At 44.3% G+C, this 19900-nt stretch overlaps 1 protein-coding gene across 1 annotated transcript; it reads right to left on the reverse strand.

Annotated features, from left to right (window-relative positions):
* On the reverse strand, window positions 1–17693 carry NFKBID (NFKB inhibitor delta). The gene is made up of 12 exons (XM_075191720.1): window positions 17602–17693; window positions 11707–11783; window positions 9757–9793; window positions 9181–9383; window positions 8399–8622; window positions 7867–7972; window positions 7065–7211; window positions 5104–5161; window positions 4243–4394; window positions 3893–4009; window positions 815–979; window positions 1–140 (listed from the first exon to the last, which is right to left on the reverse strand). Exons 1-12 carry the CDS (start codon window positions 17654–17656, stop codon window positions 72–74), a joined length of 1410 nt encoding a protein of 469 aa, XP_075047821.1. The 5' UTR covers window positions 17657–17693; the 3' UTR covers window positions 1–71.
* Window positions 17694–19900: the final 2207 nt, after the last annotated feature.

Here is a 19900-nt window from a genome sequence, read left to right on the forward strand (position 1 = left end):
TTGTTCTTCCAACAGCGGAAGGATTTTGACTCTGGGGCTTAACAAATAAAAAGTCCTGGTCTGTTCACTTCCTACAAGGAAGTTGCTGATTGGCTGCGGGTTGAGGACATCACACGTCTCCTTTTCAACAACAGTTTAATCTGAGGAGGAAAGCGCAGAGCAATCTGAGGATTAGATTAACGTACCAACAGCAAAAAATCATACACAGCAGTGTAAGCTTTTAAAATAAGCCCTGCCCCCATGTGCTCAATCTCCACCCCAATATGCTTAGACACGCCCACTTTCCAACCAGACATGACCACTTTTTGATAAAGCTCCACCCCTTACGAGATTTATCTAGCCATTCTCACAGCTGAGTTTTTCAGACACCTACTTAAGTGTATCTATACCTAAGAGTTGTTGAAGTGCGTTATCATTGGTCAAGTGACTACATGAGTATTATGTACTTATATCTGAGAAGAACCAACCAGGAACTTCCTCTATGTGGAACCTTACTAAGACTATTTGTAAAAGTACATTGCCAAAAATATCCACTAGCAATTATGGTGCCCGATATAGGGCCATACCTTTAAAACTGAGAGTAAATCCCCAAAACCGGGAAAAACGGTTCTTGTCCTTTGCCAGGTCAGACTTTTCAACTACACAATTTTATAAATGTCCCCAAATGTTTAATTTATAGGTAGGCATTGGAAACAGAGGCTACACTAATCAATACGCTTCCATTTGCTTTAATTCTCACTATTTCAGTACGGCTGCAGGTATCTGAATGTGTAGGAAACCTTCCATGGATGGGCAGAAAGTTACAGGTACCTACCTGCTCGGAGAGCTCCCCAGGAGGCACCAGGTGGGCCGGCTGCTCATTCTCTAGATTGCGGGTGCTTGGATCACTCCCATAAAAGAGCAGGAGCTGGATCAGGTACTCTGTAGAGTAATTAGGAGGTAAAGCAGCTGCCATGTGCAAAGCTGTATTACCATGAGCCTGCCGGAGAGAGAAGGACATTACTGTCAGGTAAGATGGAGACCATGGGGATATTACCAGGTGGGATGGAGACAATGAGGATACCATCAGGTGGGACGGAGACAATGAGGATACAGTCAGGTGGGACGGAGACAATGAGGATACAGTCAGGTGGGACGGAGACAATGAGGATACCGTCAGGTGGGATGGAGACAATGAGGATACCGTCAGGTGGGACGGAGACAATGAGGATACCGTCAGGTGGGACAGAGACAATAAGGATATTGTCAGGTGGGACAGAGAAAATAAATATACCGTCAGGCGGGACGGAGACAATGAGGATACCGTCAGGTGGGACGGAGACAATGAGGATACCGTCAGGTGAGACGGAGACAATGAGGATACCGTCAGGTGGGACGGAGACAATGAGGATACAGTCAGGTGGGACAGAGACAATGAGATAACTATCAGGTGGGACGGAGACAATGAGGATAGCGTCCGGTGGGACGGAGACAATGAGGATACAGTCAGGTAGGACAGAGACAATGAGGATACCGTCAGGTGGACGGAGACAATGAGGATACCGTCAGGTGGGACGGAGATAATGAGGATACCGTCAGGTGGACGGAGACAATGAGATAACTATCAGGTGGGACGGAGACAATGAGGATACCGTCAGGTGGACGGAGACAATGAGGATACCGTCAGGTGGGACGGAGACAATGAGGATACCGTCAGGTGGACGGAGACAATGAGATAACTATCAGGTGGGACATAGACAATGAGGATACCGTCAGGTAGGACGGAGACAATGAGGATCCCGTCAGGTGGGAAGGAGACAATGAGGATACCGTCAGGTGGGACGGAGACAATGAGGATACCATCAGGTTGGACGGAGACAATGAGGATACCGTCAGGTGGGACGGAGACAATGAGGATACCGTCAGGTGGGACGGAGACAATGAGGATCCCGTCAGGTGGACGGAGACAATGAGGATACCGTCAGGTGGGACGGAGACAATGAGGATACCGTCAGGTGGGACGGAGACAATGAAGATACCATCAGGTGGGACGGAGACAATGAGGATACCGTCAGGTGGGACGGAGACAATGAGGATACCGTCAGGTGGGACGGAGACAATGAAGATACCGTCAGGTGGGACGGAGACAATGAAGACACCATCAGGTGGGACGGAGACAATGAGGATACCGTCAGGTGGGACGGAGACAATGAAGATACCGTCAGGTGGGACGGAGACAATGAGGATACCGTCAGGTGGGACGGAGACAATGAGGATACCGTCAGGTGGACGGAGACAATGAGGATACCGTCAGGTGGGACGGAGATAATGAGGATACCGTCAGGTGGACGGAGACAATGAGATAACTATCAGGTGGGACGGAGACAATGAGGATACCGTCAGGTGGACGGAGACAATGAGGATACCGTCAGGTGGGACGGAGACAATGAGGATACCGTCAGGTGGACGGAGACAATGAGATAACTATCAGGTGGGACATAGACAATGAGGATACCGTCAGGTAGGACGGAGACAATGAGGATCCCGTCAGGTGGGAAGGAGACAATGAGGATACCGTCAGGTGGGACGGAGACAATGAGGATACCATCAGGTTGGACGGAGACAATGAGGATACCGTCAGGTGGGACGGAGACAATGAGGATACCGTCAGGTGGGACGGAGACAATGAGGATCCCGTCAGGTGGACGGAGACAATGAGGATACCGTCAGGTGGGACGGAGACAATGAGGATACCGTCAGGTGGGACGGAGACAATGAAGATACCATCAGGTGGGACGGAGACAATGAGGATACCGTCAGGTGGGACGGAGACAATGAGGATACCGTCAGGTGGGACGGAGACAATGAAGATACCGTCAGGTGGGACGGAGACAATGAAGACACCATCAGGTGGGACGGAGACAATGAGGATACCGTCAGGTGGGACGGAGACAATGAAGATACCGTCAGGTGGGACGGAGACAATGAGGATACCGTCAGGTGGGACGGAGACAATGAGGATACCGTCAGGTGGGACGGAGACAATGAAGATACCGTCAGGTGGGACGGAGACAATGAAGATACCATCAGGTGGGACGGAGACAATGAAGATACCATCAGGTGGGACGGAGACAATGAGGATACCGTCAGGTGGGACGGAGACAATGAAGATACCATCAGGTGGGACGGAGACAATGAAGATACCATCAGGTGGGACGGAGACAATGAGGATACCGTCAGGTGGGACGGAGACAATGAGGATACCGTCAGGTGGGATGGAGACAATGAGGATACCGTCAGGTGGGACGGAGACAATAAGGATATTGTCAGGTGGGACAGAGACAATGAGGATCCCGTCAGGTGGACGGAGACAATGAGGATACCGTCAGGTGGGACGGAGACAATGAGGATACCGTCAGGTGGGACGGAGACAATGAAGATACCATCAGGTGGGACGGAGACAATGAAGATACCATCAGGTGGGACGGAGACAATGAGGATACCGTCAGGTGGGACGGAGACAATGAAGATACCATCAGGTGGGACGGAGACAATGAAGATACCATCAGGTGGGACGGAGACAATGAGGATACCGTCAGGTGGGACGGAGACAATGAGGATACCGTCAGGTGGGACGGAGACAATGAAGATACCGTCAGGTGGGACGGAGACAATGAAGATACCATCAGGTGGGACGGAGACAATGAGGATACCGTCAGGTGTGATGGAGACAATGAGGATACCGTCAGGTGGGACGGAGACAATGAGGATACCGTCAGGTGTAATGGATACACAGTGACAGAGACTAGGGGAGGCAGAGAGACGTCACCATACGACAGAAATCATTACATTCCTAAACCAGAAAACCGTTCTACCGACAGCCCTGAGTAAATAAAACATCTACATCTTTCACCTTCATGTTGATGAGTCCGGGGTGGTCAGCGTGAGATATTTCTAGGAAGTATTTGACCAGAGGGATGTTCCCGGCCTGCACTGCCAGATGGAGAACGGTCTTATTGCTCTTGATCTCCTGTTTGGGAAAACCAATAACGGTTAACGGTTCCATCTCTATAACAGCTCTTTTATTAACCATTTAAGGCTCAGAGAATCTCACTGTAGGCTCATTCATGTGGATTACCTCTCGGTAATAAATAACCCTCTAAATAACTCAGGAAATGCCCTTAATATTGCAGGGACCAGTTGAATCATCAATATGATAGTAAATCAGTATATTCATTGGGGAAGGGGGTTTACATCCGGTACCTGACTGACACAGCTGGCCCCCATTTGGAGAAGAAGATGGACACATGTTAGGCTGTCTCTCTCACGCTGCTGGGCATTTGTTGAGCTCTGGTTTTCCTTGTTCTTGTAAGCGCTATTCTGCGAGATGACGGCACAGTGTAGAGGGGACAGACCTGGAAGACAGCAAACAAACAAGGTTACTCCAGTCTATGGTGAGTATCTCTGTAACCTTGGCTAGTGACACAAGCTGATATAGGAGGATAACTTCTCTTATACAGCTCATTCTGTAAATCCATCGTGTACCCAATTTCCCACCCACCCTTTGGGGGTTTCTGTTCCTTCGAAACCAACAATCATTCCACAGTCAAAGTCACTTAGATCACATTTCTTCTCCATTCTGGTGTTTGGTCTGAACAACAACTGAACCTCTTGACCATGTATGCATGCTTCTATGCAGTGAGTTGCTGCCACATGATTGGCCGAGTAGATATTTCAAACGATGAGCGGGTGTACATGTGTGGTCACTAAGTGTATATATACACAGAGATCCCTCTTTATACTATCCCTATTTATAATGTAACCCACCAGGTAGATTTACTACAAATAAAAGTGTACTAAAATGTATCAATATAAATGTATTTTGCGCTATTTATCACACCACCGTTGTTATAATACTATTTTTAGAGAACAACAAAAAAGAATGCTAACAAGACTTCTATTCTGTATAAATGGATTACAGACCACTAGCGGCATACAAATAAGGCGATGAGATCCATGTCAGCACAGGCTGTAGAGGGCGATGTGTGCTCGCTCGCCGGTTACACTAAGCAGTTTTATGCCCTATTACTAAACCAAACTCAGCAGTGAATGCGATTCTCTCACCTTCATAGTTCCTGGCTTCCACATCAATGTTCCTCTGGTGCTGAAGTGCCAGGAACACCTGTAATCACAACATGAAGTGTTAGGGGGATATATCAGTCCCTACTATTGCCATATCTGAAGAAGAGGACAGTGTGTTACAGGTCTTTGTACAGCTTATTACAATGGCATACTCCCCCCCCAAGAGACAATTTCGTCAGGACAGTCATGATTCGTGGACCTTGAAAGGGGCTTGCACTGAAGCTGGTGGCTCTTAGTCAAAAACTGGACATGATTGGGTGGAGAATTGGAGTGTTTGGTCTGATCGGGGGCAGTTTGGAGACGAGGCTTATTTTGTCCCAATGTTTTCTTTAGGGAAGTATGCAATGGCATCCTGCACTGGTAACATATGAGAGCTTCTTGATAATATTTTGTGACAAAGAGGGTTTTTTCCCACACCTCTCCTGCATAGGGACAGGTGAGGTCCCGAGGAGTCTGCAGGTACAGAGTTAAATGCTTGCAGAGTGAGACTCCTAGGTTGAACATATACAGATGGAGGACAGGGTATAATGAGGTTATTAGACTAAAGGGAGGGATTTATTAGATTTAAACCTGTATTGTTCATTTGTGCAGCGCGACCAATGCCAGTTAGTTGGCCGGTGACTAGGCAGGAGGTCTGTGTCTAGCCAGTGCTGTGCTATTGGTGATGTGAACAACAAAAGCCCTATTTATTCAAGCAAGAAGGTGTTGTGTCTGTCATATGCCGGGTATAGAAGACTAGAGATTTCTCTAAGCTAGGAGACTTTCTGATAGACCGTCATACCTACCCTGTCTCACTGAGTTTAATTAACAAATGGCTCCTTAGTTTCTTATTTTAAATAAAAATATATATGCTTTCAGAGGATGACCAGATAGATGGATTATGGGTAGTCACAAATTCAGCTCACCCATAAGTTGACACAAAAAGTTACTAGTAATATAATCAGGTATCCAAAGAGTGGGATTGGCATAGAAATGGAGGTCTTTGGGTTAGTATACACAGACATTGAGAAGCAATGCTAGTCTCAACAGATATTTAGCAGCCAATTCATAAAGATTCCCAGCAGCATCGTGCACTATAAACTTAATGAGCGTGCACATAGATCTCCATTGTACAGGGTGAGTCAAAAGTCGCAGTACACCCTTTTATTTCAAAAATGTATATAGGAATTGGGAAACCTGAATACTCCAGTAAGGTATGGGTGACGTGGTCTATCTTTTACGGTATGTACCAAACATGGGCGCCATCTTGAAATTGGCCTATCGGCCCAATTCCTGTAGAGCTTTTGAAATAAAAGGGTGTACTGCGACTTTTGACTCACCCTGTATTTTACTGAGCCTTAACGTTTCTGAATGATGATGGCAAAGTGCATGCTTGTCATAGTGTCTGTGTGCAGGCCCACTAACTTGTTTTTCTGACTATTAGTACCATGGTGTGTTTAGTACACTTTAGCAACACATGTTACGGGCAGTATGGTGGCGTAGTGGTTAGCACTTCTGCCTTACAGCACTGGGGTCATGAGTTCAATTTCCGACCATGACCGTATCTGTGAGGAGTTTGTGTGTTCTCCCCGTGTCTGCGTGGGTTTCCTCCGGGTGCTCCGGTTTCCTCCCACACTCCAAAAACATACTGGTAAGTTAATTGGCTGCTAACAAATTGACCCTGGTCTGTCTGACTCTGTGTGTGTGTGTGTGTGTGTGTGTGTTAGGGAATTTAGACTGTAAGCTCCAATGGGGCAGGAACTGATGTGAGTGAGTTCTCTGTACAGCGCTGCGGAATTTGTGGCGCTATATAAATAAATGGTGATAAAGATGTTACATGCTTAAAATAAACACTTGGATGCAAGGACTGTTTTCTAATTAGGAGGCCTTAATTTTGGGGACTGCATTGTGATTGGAAGCTTACCGGAGCCTGAATCCTATATCTGGTTGGCCTTTAAACTTACCCTGAGCACATCAGACAACCCGTAGGTCCCAGCGACATGCAGGGCCGTCTGCCCTTTGCAGTCCGAAGCGTTGGCGTCTGCTCCCAGTGTGATGAGGTCATAGACAATCTCAGGCTGATTGGCTGCTACGGCCACGAGGAGAGGAGACTACGGAGGGGGGCAGAAAGACGAGGAGAGTACTCGGATGCAGATGCAGGAGTTGAGATATGAGCAGGTGAATAAAGTTTGTTCAAAGTGACCTGTCGCAGACAGCGCCCTCCTGCCACTTTGAACTGAGCATTATGTAACATTACAGAGCGTGATATGGAATCACACTGCAGGATGATCTAAGGGGGGCAGTGGTGATATTGCTCTCTATGACAGAGAAAGAATTTTTTCAAATGACTATGAATACATTTCATGATAAATGTATTTGCAACAAATTACATAAATGATCCCTGCTTTTATTTTCCCTCCGTCTGGTGACTTTATTTTACTGTCTTACACACGCCCTCCTGCATACAATCGTATCTGCAGATCTAGGGCCTGATTCATTAGTGATCTTATTTTATGCAAAAGTTAAGATGCTTATTTTAAGAAGAAACGGGGAGATAAGAGTGAAGTTAAGATGGATTTTCATCTTAACTTAAGAAGTTCTTTACTTACGTAGTGGGTTTTGCTTCTTATCTCCCTTTTCTGAGCATGCACAAAGTGGATTTGCTTAAGATAAGCAAAAAATGGCAGATAAGATCACTAATGAATCAGGCCCCTAGTCGCAGGTTTGACATCATTAAGTCATTAATATACATGGCGAGGGCCGTACCTTCCCATTGTGTTCCTTGGCGTCCAGCTGACCGTATTGCAGGTAGCGCTCCGCCACGGCGTACGTCTGGCACCGCAGTCCCCTCGCAGCATAAAGGTGGAGGATCCTGTAGGTGAGAAGTGAGTTCACCGATACTTGGAAATTGATGTGATCAATTCATACTTAAAGAGTTAACTTTATGAAGAAATATCATAAAACATGTCAGAAAATCTTTATTGTTCTGTCTAATTTCGTGATTCTACAAATCACATGAAACACCCCCATCCAACACCCCCTCTTCCATGATATGTACTGGAATAAACAGGTGACTGGTAAATAGTAAGGAACAGAAAAGAAAATAAGTTATGTTAAACCATTTCTACGATGCCCCGATAATAGCACTGCCTTAGGCACCTGCCTAGTTTGTCTGTATAGTAATTACACCGCAGCCTAGAGTACTGGGAATGATTATATATATATATAAATAGAACACAACACAGACACAAACTAGTTCTGGACCATAAAATTTTTCCATAGTCTCCTAACCACTCACGTGTCTCCATCTTCGTCGCGGTGCAGCAGCTGTTCTGGGCTCAGGTTCTGGATCTGACCTCTGGCTTCCGCCAAGTCCATCGGCATCATATCTGCGATCACAGAGCCCGGCATCCTCAGAAAGGAGTCCGTAGCAGGGGCCAAACATGGTGCTGAGCTGTGCCCCATCCAGGATGAGTCATGGGTAAAAGTGGGCAAGTAGGATGATGGTGAGGCAGACACAGCCTTATAAAGAAAAATATATGATTGTATCTATTATTTGTATATAGTGTTAAAATATTCTTAAATAAGCAACAGGTCACGTTAATAGATCCTTTAGTGCAGAAAGTGACATTTTATGTTGAGGACATATAACATGTATGTGGCGATGCTTCAATTTGCTACTAGAGCATAGTCTAAACACTTGTCTGTTGTCTAAACACTTGTCTTAAGGTGACCCCACATGGACCGATCATGTTTCCTGGTGCTATTTTGACCACACACTTAAGAGGCCAAGTTGGAGACCATTCGGCACTCGGGTAGAGGAGAAGGATGTCTACCAAAATCATTGGGGCCTTCTAGTGCAGCCAGAAGATGACCACACACATGGGTCAATAGAGTCCATCTGTGGTGACCTTCACCAACAAACCTCAGGTTGGGCCTTAACCTTGATGTGCCCTTCATGACCTTTGTGATTTCCTCTCTAAAATAAGGCTAAGGCTCCACACTGGGCTCTCCAGAGTAGTCACTCGACCTTCATCGGCTGTACATAAACCATTCCTGTTTCATGTTTGACCATCTCACCCCCATGTCCGTTTCCAGGGTTTGAGATTCACTGCTCCCGGTCTCGTATCTTCCCTCATGGCTGTAGACGGGACCAGGCCTGGAAGCATATAGGTCCGTCAGCGTAGGGTAGGCATAGTGTGGGTTTGGTCTTTGGAACACCAGGGAATCATCTTCTCGTTGGTTGGGACTGTGGTGGACAAATGGAGCAGTAGTGACAGCACCTACATGGGAGGTGAAGGAACGTAATGAGGATTACTGTATACAAGAGACTATTAGACTGATAGAATATCGGTAAACCATAATTGTACACCTCTATGTCTGTGGTTTCCTATATAACCAAGTTGTCTATAACATTAGAGGTAACAAACTTAAGCTGGAATACACCGATTGTACAGGGCTGGAGGATGTGTTTGAACTATGTTGATGAGAGAGAGAGAGAGAGAGAGAGAGAGAGGGAGAGAGGGAGAGAGGGAGAGAGGGAGAGAGGGAGAGAGGGAGATTGAAACCAAGAGAGAGAAAGAGACATGAGGAAAGAGAGAGAGAGAGAGAGAGAGAGCGTTCAGAGGGAGACAGAGAACTGACGCTCAGACATACCTGAATCTTGTTTATATTCCACCAGAGATGCAGTAATCTAGAAGACAGTAATAATAGACATTATATCATACTATGTGAGCATTGGTTTGCGGCAGACAAGGTATATTACATGGGCGTTTACTGAATTATTAGCGTTATTTTTTCTCACTAACTACAGAGGGGCCGGGTAACATTGAAGGGGCTGAATCATAGCTCAGCGTCCAGGACAGACTCTGTAACCCCCCCACACACACCTGCAGCCCCCCAGGCTTTACAAAGGAGATGTTTATATATTGGAAGAAGATATAGATATAAGGCAGCAACCAGTGGTGTATTATATTATACAGATATATCCTGGAGCCCGGGGCCACCACAGTACTGGGATATGTGCACCTGCTGTCTCAGTGTGTCCCTCGGACTGTCTCAGTGTGTCCCTCGGACTGTCTCAGTGTGTCCCTCGGACTGTCTCAGTGTGTCTCTCGGACTGTCTCAGTGTGTCCCTCGGACTGTCTCAGTGTGTCTTTCAGACTGTCTCAGTGTGTCCCTCGGACTGTCTCAGTGTGTCCCTCGGACTGTCTCAGTGTGTCCCTCGGACTGTCTCAGTGTGCCTTTCAGACTGTCTCAGTGTGTCCCTCGGACTGTCTCAGTGTGTCCCTCGGACTGTCTCAGTGTGTCTTTCAGACTGTCTCAGTGTGTCTCTCGGACTGTCTCAGTGTGTCCCTCGGACTGTCTCACTATGTCTCTCAGACTGTCTCAGGATATCTGTCAGACTGTCTCAGTGAGTCTCTCGGACTGTCTCAGTGTGTCTCTCATACTGTCTCACTATGTCTCTCAGACTGTCTCAGGATATCTGTCAGACTGTCTCAGTGAGTCTCTCGGACTGTCTCAGTGTGTCTCTCATACTGTCTCACTATATCTCTCAGACTATCTCAGTATATCTGTCGGACTGTCTCAGTGAGTCTCTCGGACTGTCTCACTATGTCTCTCAGACTGTCTCAGGATATCTGTCAGACTGTCTTAGTGTGTCTCTCGGACTGTCTCAGTGTGTCTTTCAGACTGTCTCAGTATATCTGTCGGACTGTCTCAGTATATCTGTCGGACTGTCTCAGTGTGTCTCTCGGACTGTCTCAGTGTGTCTTTCAGACTGTCTCAGAATATCTGTCGGACTGTCTCAGTATATCTGTCGGACTGTGTCAGTGAGTCTCTCGGACTGTCTCGGTGTGTCTCTCGGACTGTCTCGGTGTGTCTCTCGGACTGTCTCGTTATGTCTGTCAGATGCAGCGTTTGCAGAAAGTCATCTTTTGTATGATATTATAGAACAGCTTGTGTGTAAACTTATAGGGCAATATAAGTGTATACAATATAATACATGGTAAAAAGTAGATTTTTCCACCTTCAGATAACTTTCATTTATCTTCTTATACATGTCCTGCTGCAACTTTTATTAACTACATTACTAAATACATTGCACTTCTCTAAACCGAGCCGCACGGCGCTGCCAAACAGTATTTACACCGCTCCTTGGCCATTGTGAGCCGCGTAAGAGACTGACGGTACTTAGTCAGACAGTCAGGGCCGGTGCTAGGGTCCACGGCGCCCTAGGCATTTTTAAAAAATCGCCGCCCTCCTCCCTCCTCCCTCCTCTCCTTACCTTGTCTCACCACCGCCGCCTCTCTGCTCCGTCTCCTCCCCTCCACTCACTGACACTAGTAAGTGGAGGGGAGGAGACGGAGCAGAGAGGCGGCGGTGGTGACAAAATAGCTTCTTCCCCCCTCCCCGTGCATCTGAATGCTGTGCGGCGGCCGTGACAGGTATGGTCAGTGGTCACCGCACAGTTTTAAAGTCTTTTAGTTTTCTGTGGCGCCCTCCAGGCGCCCTCCAGAGCCCGGCGCCCTAGGCAAGTGCCTAACCTTGCCTAATGGGAGCGCCGGGCCTGCAGACAGTGGGATAATCCTGGGACCCCGCACTCACCTGGCTGGAGTTGTGTTGTCGCTTCCTCTCCAGCAGTTTCTTCACCGTCTGCGGAGGGGAACAGTATGGTCGGCAATCTGAGACAGAGACAAAGAGACAACACACCATGAATACAGCATATAACCTAACTGGGGGCCGCGGAGCGAGCACTCAGTACAGCTGCAGAGCGAGCACTCAGTACAGCTGCAGAGCGAGCGCTCAGTACAGCTGCAGAGCGAGGGATCAGTACAGCTGCAGAGCGAGGGATCAGTACAGCTGCAGAGCGAGGGATCAGTACAGCTGCAGAGCGAGGGATCAGTACAGCTGCGGAGCGAGCGCTCAGTACAGCTGCGGAGCGAGCGCTCAGTACAGCTGCGGAGCGAGCGCTCAGTACAGCTGCAGAGCGAGGGATCAGTACAGCTGCAGAGCGAGCGCTCAGTACAGCTGCCGAGCGAGAGATCAGTACAGCTGCAGAGCGAGGGATCAGTACAGCTGCAGAGCGAGGGATCAGTACAGCTGCGGAGCGAGCGCTCAGTACAGCTGCGGAGCGAGGGATCAGTACAGCTGCAGAGCGATGGATCAGTACAGCTGCAGAGCGAGGGATCAGTACAGCTGCGGAGCGAGCGCTAAGTACAGCTGCGGAGCGAGGGATCAGTACAGCCGCGGAGCGAGCGCTCAGTACAGCTGCGGAGCCAGGGATCAGTACAGCTGCGGAGCCAGGGATCAGTACAGCTGCGGAGCGAGGGCTCAGTACAGCCGCGGAGCGAGGGATCAGCTGGAAATGTCTACGAATAAGAAAAACGTAGCGACAGATTTATAATGGTCACTCAGATTACACCTAGCGCTGCGTTCTATGCCCAATCCTTGGAAGCCCCCCACATGCTGATAACTTTATACAGAAGGTTCCCAGCTGCTTATAGAATTAATGAAGCAACTGAAATTATATTTTATTTTTAGCAAATATTTAATGACATTTTATGAAACACATAGGACCCGATATACAGAACAATCTACAATACTGTTGAGGGTTTTGAGACATTAATGGGGATGTCCTAGACATTTTAATTGCTAGAAATTCCTGTCCTCTAATTGATAATGCTATATTGATATTGATATTCCTACTTGGCCGTAGTTGTCTACTCTCCCGAAATGTCTGACAGACTCCCAATTTAAGAGACCCCCGAGAGAGAAGGCAATTCTCCCAGAGAGCAATCACATGACACAAGGTGGGCGGGACTTGATGGGAATCTTGTCATCAAGCCCCTCCCACCTCAGTACGCACAGAGTGGCCAGAGGCAATTGTGTCCTCACGCCCCTTTGTTCTACTGTGATGGGCGTGGCTTGAAGGTGCTACAACCCCTCCAGTTTGTTCACAAATCGCATCATTAAGCCCCATCCACTTCTTCTTTTCCTACCTCGTATCCACATCTCCCAAAGGAGAGGTCAGAGAAGTAAGCAACTGTGCCCCCCCCACCCCCACTTATTATTGAAAATAAGTTTAAAATGCTCAGTTCTCTGCAGCATTGAGCTATACTATCTTTTTACACTGAATTCATATATTCATTTGCAATCTCCAGCTCACAAGTAGATAGGTTAGAGTCAAATTTAATATGCTGCACCAAAAAGGACAAAGATAAAAATAATATCCTCTGTCAGTGCTCTATCATTCAAACGCTGTTATAAGAAGAAGCAAACTCCTTATATAGGAAAACTACCAATACACAGGACACTAATTATTGTTTTCACACTGATACAATGTCACTATCTTGTCAGATATAAATGATATTATGAATTGGCTTGCTGTAAGATCTATAGAATGCTATTACAAATAAAACACAATATATAAAAGATAAGAATGGCACTAACGAAGCGGATGAATAAAGGTGTTTATCTTGTATTGCTGTAAGTAATTAATGCACAGCTATGAGGTCATAAAATATTTCTCAGACCATCAAAATCACAGCACTACAACATGTCACTTCAAGTCGTTGATAATATCCAGTCTAGCACAAAATATAAATATTCCAATATTAAAATATATTTATTTATTTATTTTTAAATGGAATTCTAGAATTGTGCATTAATTACTTAGTAATTCAAGTAGGGCACTTTACTTTTTTTTCCATTGTTTTACATATAATGATTTTTTTAATAAAATTATATATTTAGTTCTTAATATCTGCATTTAATAATGACACCGTATCAGGGTCAGAGCATCAATTAGAAGTGTTTTGTGTGTTGTTGTAGCTTTAAAATATGATTATGCAGAAAAAATAAATAAAATTAATCATAATAGCAACGTTATTGTCTGTTATATATACAGTAACACAAATAAATCAGAAACTACTGTGTGGAGTTCAGTTACATTCCTGTGTGTTCTAAGAATAAAACATACTCTAATGTATGGAACACACATAGAATGTCCTAGAGAAGTGATACTTGGTATCTAGTTGGTTGCTATGGGCAACGCTTCCACTTTTCATTTTTAGAAGGTTCGATCAATCTCCCCCAGGCACGATAGAGATCTTGGTCAGAAGGGTTTTACTCTCTATAGCGCTTTATTATCAATTGAAGAAACGCTCATTTTGTCCTCAGCAAGTCAGACAATTAACCACCGTTTACAATAAATGACATCATTCCCCGTGTGATTTACACGGCAGTTCTGCAGGATTTCTGTGTCACACAATGTAAAGTCCGCGGCTCTATCTGACTGTCTGACCTTCCCTGTGATTACTACAATTACACACTGACGCTGTATAGGTGAATGACTCAGACAAGGGGTAACCACAAAGTAATGATCATGTGGAGGTGTGAACGCAGACTCTACCTGTCAGAAAAATTGGGGTTTTAGTTTTTGTTTTAACATGATTCAAACAGTATAGTGGAAAGTTTACAGATGAAGCAGCTTTTAGTTTAGTAAAAGTTCTATAACATGTATCAGTATAATATATTTTGCACTGGGGAGGACGTGTCACAACGGGGCCAATTACCCACTGGGGCCAGATTACCCCCTGGGGCAGAAGGACCCCCTCACGTTCAGTGGTGGGTGTGAGGGGCCCCCAGGGCCAGCAATGGGAACAGGTCACAGTGAGACCAGTTTGTCTTGCTGGTAATGTAGACTGGAAATATCTGCACAGGTAGAAGTGGGGTCATTGCTGTGAGGTCACGAGACAATGTTATCTTATTAGTCGGGGGTCAACCTCACCCCCCCTCCCTACATTGCTTGGAAGCGGGTTCCGTGGGATCATTTTCTACAGCAGTACCAAGAAGTTAGTCTGGTATTATTTTGGGGTAAAACTGGTGTTACATTGGGGCAGCATAATAATATGTTAAGGGACCCTTGGACCCACCTAATTCAGCCCCATGAGACCACCAGCAGCCCTGTAAACCCCCATCTGAGGTAACAGCCCACTCCCTACAGTCTTTCATACCTCATTGGTAACCTCTAAAATTAACTCTAATCCCCTTGGTCTTCTAACACCTAAATTCTAACAGTCACGGAGCAAACATTACATTTAATATTATTATTATTATTATTATTATTATTAGATTTTATGTATAGACCATTTTCATCTGGGGATTATTAAATGAACTTGGGGGAGCCACCAACAAATATCTTTCTGTTTACTTGTACAACTCGCACACAAATACTATAGAACACTGTGTTATACAGACACATAAGTCAGCTTATTATATGAGCGGTTTTGTGCCGAGTTAATATCACATGACCCCTAATGATTGACAGGTGTAATAAATCGGATATATCCCTCTACTGATACATTGTGTCTGTGGGTTCCGTGATGTGACCTCATCTCTTCCTGTCCCTCATTGTGTCACTATGTTGTGAGGGAGGGAGGAGTATCTGTCACTGAAGCGTGGAGAGGAATCCCCGGCCGGTGACTCAATGTTTTGGGAAATCCATATTAGAGATTCTGCTGTGTGACTCAGTGCTCCCCCCCCCCCTCCCAAGCAGTGAGACACATGGGCAACATTGCTGCACGCAATTAAATACTGGAACATGCACTTTCTGCATGGTGAGAGCTGAGTCCATTAGTTCATCAGTGAGTTTGTCCATCCAACCAATCACCTAATACTTCATCTATCTTCTGCTCATCTCACATCTAACCATCTCTTATCTATTTATTTCATATCTCTTTCATATCTAATGTCTATCTCATATCAAATATCTACTTCACACCTATCCATATCTTATACATCGAATATTCACCCACCTCTTATCTATTTAATTCATATCTATCTCACATCTAATATCTATATATTTAATATCTATAACCTATGTAATATACACTTATTCTATTTCTATCCATTCCAGATGTATGTTTTTATATCACATATATCTGTCTAATTCAAATCTAGATAGTATATATATATATATCAAATTCAGTAATGTAACATCTATCACTATATCTATATATTTCCTCTATATACTACCACCACCACAATTTGACACATTGTAGTTGGCTACTCTGAGTCGTAAGTACGACATTTGTTAATCAAATCATTGCCGACTGCAATTACTCATAGGAATTTACGCCGCTTTAGAATTGACAATATATTTAGCTGACGGGAACGTTTTCATCCAGCAGTCAATGTTAAAGGGGTCCTCCGCTTCGCTTTCTTATCTCCGCCCCCCTTTCTGGAGCAGAATATTTTAAACTAAGATATTAGTCACGTATACTTTATTACCAGTCTCCAGGTTCAGACAGAGTTCCCCTATAACCTCTAATTATAATCGTATAAAACACGCTATAATATGAGCTTTTCTATATATACTACAATAATATAGAACATTATAATGAGCTATAGGTGTCAATGACCATAACAGCATTAAGAGATGACAGGTGGGTCGGCTGGGATATGCTGACCCGCTAGCAGTAGTTATACCCCCATCTCCTATTTGGTAAATAGTCATTTAAAAGAAGAAACCCCCTTTAACTGCACCGTAGCACTAGACTCTACCATAGCTACAGCCGCTTGAGTTTGAATTGTATATATTACAGAATTGCAATAAATATACATCCATTCCTTCTTGAAATCTTATTATTTTATCAATCTCCAGCTAGAGAGACCACCCTAAAGAGCCTGCTGGCTCTTGTAGTTCTTCAACATCTGGGCAGCCAGAGGTTAATAATAGTATACTATGGGATGGTATCATTTAATACAGCTGTTGTGGTATTGGTTAATGATCACACGTCAATCATTTGTATACACTATCTTATTTCAGCATCAGAAATCCATCACCGCTTTTGCGAAATTATTATCAAATTTACTCTACTTGAATTATTCCTATAGTTTGCCATTAACACTGAACACTATATTATTAATATTTAACTGCTGACAAACTGTTCTATAATACTCCTTATGTAGTGAGACCACTGTACTGTAGGCATCTGGATATAACTAAACCTAACACAAATGTTATTCAGCCCAGTAATATGTATACATCTCACAAGTGCTACCTTTCAAAGAATGAAGCGTACATAATCTATGTCACCCAATTTGTTGTGGAACTACAGGTCCAATCATGCCTGGCTAGTACCAGTAGTCTTTCCAGCTTTCATCTCCCAGCATGCCTCCCCTCATGTTGTTTAAATCTGGCACCAACAGATTGGTTCATTTCCATAAATGAACTTTCCTGCCATAAACGTGTTGTTGTATTCACACTAAAACTGCACTAACAGAAAACAAACTGGGTAAATAATGACACAAAACAATAAAATAAATAGAAGCAAATAAAAATACTGTCAAAAGTTGTACATAGTAAACTAATTGTGTTGCTGTTTTCTTCTTACTAGTACTGAATAAAGTTATTGAAACAAAGACGCTTGTTACATTGTTCCACATTGTATCACCCATTGTTAGATACAATGTTGCACTGGCTGATGCTGGTCTTACCTCTAGAAGAAGAAGGGGGGGAGCTCATAGCCTCCCCACCCTGGGAGTCCTGCATGTAGGGGTCCAGCCTTCTGTCACTAGCTCAGCTCCCTCCTGTGTCTGTTGTGTGAGTGTTACATTACTAAGAGTTGCATGATCTTCCTCTAATAAAGAGGAACTTGCTAAGCCCGGCCCCTAAGAGGAAAGAGTGTGAAAGGAGACTGCGGAGATGAGACGATAAGGGAGTTGTAGAGACAGGGCAACATACAAGGGAAAGTAACCAAGGAACAAATGGAAAACTTAAACTAAAAATAAAATTATTAAGTGGAACAATCTGTAACAATCAGAGACAGCATCACAAATGCAATCGCACCATAAGATTGTAGCTATTTGCTGACTGTTCACTTAATGTGCATTAAAGGGCCACTAACCCTAAATACAAACTGTGTGGCAAATCTAATATTATTCTAATATTAATGACAATTGATATGATCAATTCACCAGGAACCAATGATTTCAAAGACGCACGAAAGAGTGGATTCCATTAACCTTTTTATGTCTCATACTACTCGCTGTTATTAATCGCTGTAGACTGCAGAAAGCTTCATGAGATGTCCATCAAAACTTACAGACAAGAAATGTGGTGTGCACAGGACAAACTCCTTCCCCCCACGATCAAAACTTCCTCTCAAATCTCTCCAGTTCTGACCAGCTCCTGATATGTCTACGTATATCATTGTAATTGTTATTAGTAGTTATTTTATTTAAAGTAACTTGTATGTTACGGTTAGTGGCACTTTGAGGGATATGTTCAGTAAAACATAGATTACGAGGATAACAATATAAGATTACTTTGTCGTTGTTGTCATCTTTCATCACAAATATAAATATATATATATATATATATATATTAATATTGCTCCAGCTTCACTAAAAGACTTCATGGGGAGTTATTTGGATGCACAGACAGGAATTCTTAGCTGTAGATATAGAGGTGAAGTTTGGCTGGACTTCTGAGATAGTATTGGTCGGTCTCTCACCTTCTCCACAAACGTTCCCAGTATATTCTGACAGCTGTCACTATAGCAACCAGCATTACCAGACTTTAGATTATTTCCTTGAAGACCAAACCTCTGCCTGACAGCACAGTCCAGGGTTGGTCAAACTGAGTTAGCAAAAGAGGACTTGGTCATTACAGGGCGCACAGAGGGGACGTGAGGTTAGGGGGGGTCGTCCCTCTGTATAAGCTCAGTATAAGACTAGGTACACACTACAGGGTTTTCAGACAATTATTTGGCCAATCACACGATAAATGACCGTTTGGCCCAATATCACATTAGTTTGTATACTCCAACGATGAATGATTATCATTTCAAAGCACATTGTATTGTTTGATTTAATTTTGAACCCAAAATCTCGTTCAATGATGGAACGATGACGTCCCGATTCTGCAGTGTGTAAGCACTCAGCACCAGCAGTGTCCATAGATCTCTATGGAGTGTGCAGAGTCAGCATCTTTTCAGGTGACGGTTATGACAGATGAAGATCACAGATCTGAAGGTAAATCTTGTAAAACGTGTACAGTGTGTACACAGGAATCGGCTGCTGATCTGGACTTTTTTTTCCCCGGTCGTTGGTAAAATTGTTAACGATATCTCATTGGGAGAAATTTTCAGTAGTGTGTATTAAAAACTTCAATTTACTAGTCTCTATATTCAATAGTAGCAAACAAAAACAAATAGCAAGCTGACAACATATTTTGTGTTTGAATTATAATATTAATAACAATAATAACAATAACAATAATAATAATTCACTATTTAGATAACACCTTTCTCCCAACAGGACTGAATTTTTACATTGGTGAAGAGGGTGAGGCAGCCATCTTGGGTACTCTCAGCGGCTATCCTGTAGAGTCACTCAAACCGGTCCCTGCACCATTGGAGCTTACAATCTAAATTTCCTACCGCACACACAGACACTAGGGTTACATTCGTCAACAGCCAATTAACCTACCAGTATATTTTTGAACTGCGTGAGAGGAAACTGGAGCACCCGGAGGAAACCCACGCAAGCACGGGGAGAATATACAAACCCCACACAGATAAGGTCGCGTTGGGATTCGAGCGTTCTTCGTGGCCGGTGAGAAAACGCTATGTAGAGACTTAAAAAGTACTGAGGCTTACCAGTCAACTGCTTCATATGTCATTATTATTATTATTATTATTGTAGATTCGTAAGGCGCCAATTTGTTACTATGTTGCGTATAAATACAATGATAGCGATTGATTTATTTCCTTTTAAATGTTTTCATGGTGTG

The sequence above is a fragment of the Mixophyes fleayi genome, chromosome 11 (assembly GCF_038048845.1).
Source record: "Mixophyes fleayi isolate aMixFle1 chromosome 11, aMixFle1.hap1, whole genome shotgun sequence".
NCBI classification, from domain to species: domain Eukaryota; kingdom Metazoa; phylum Chordata; class Amphibia; order Anura; family Limnodynastidae; genus Mixophyes; species Mixophyes fleayi.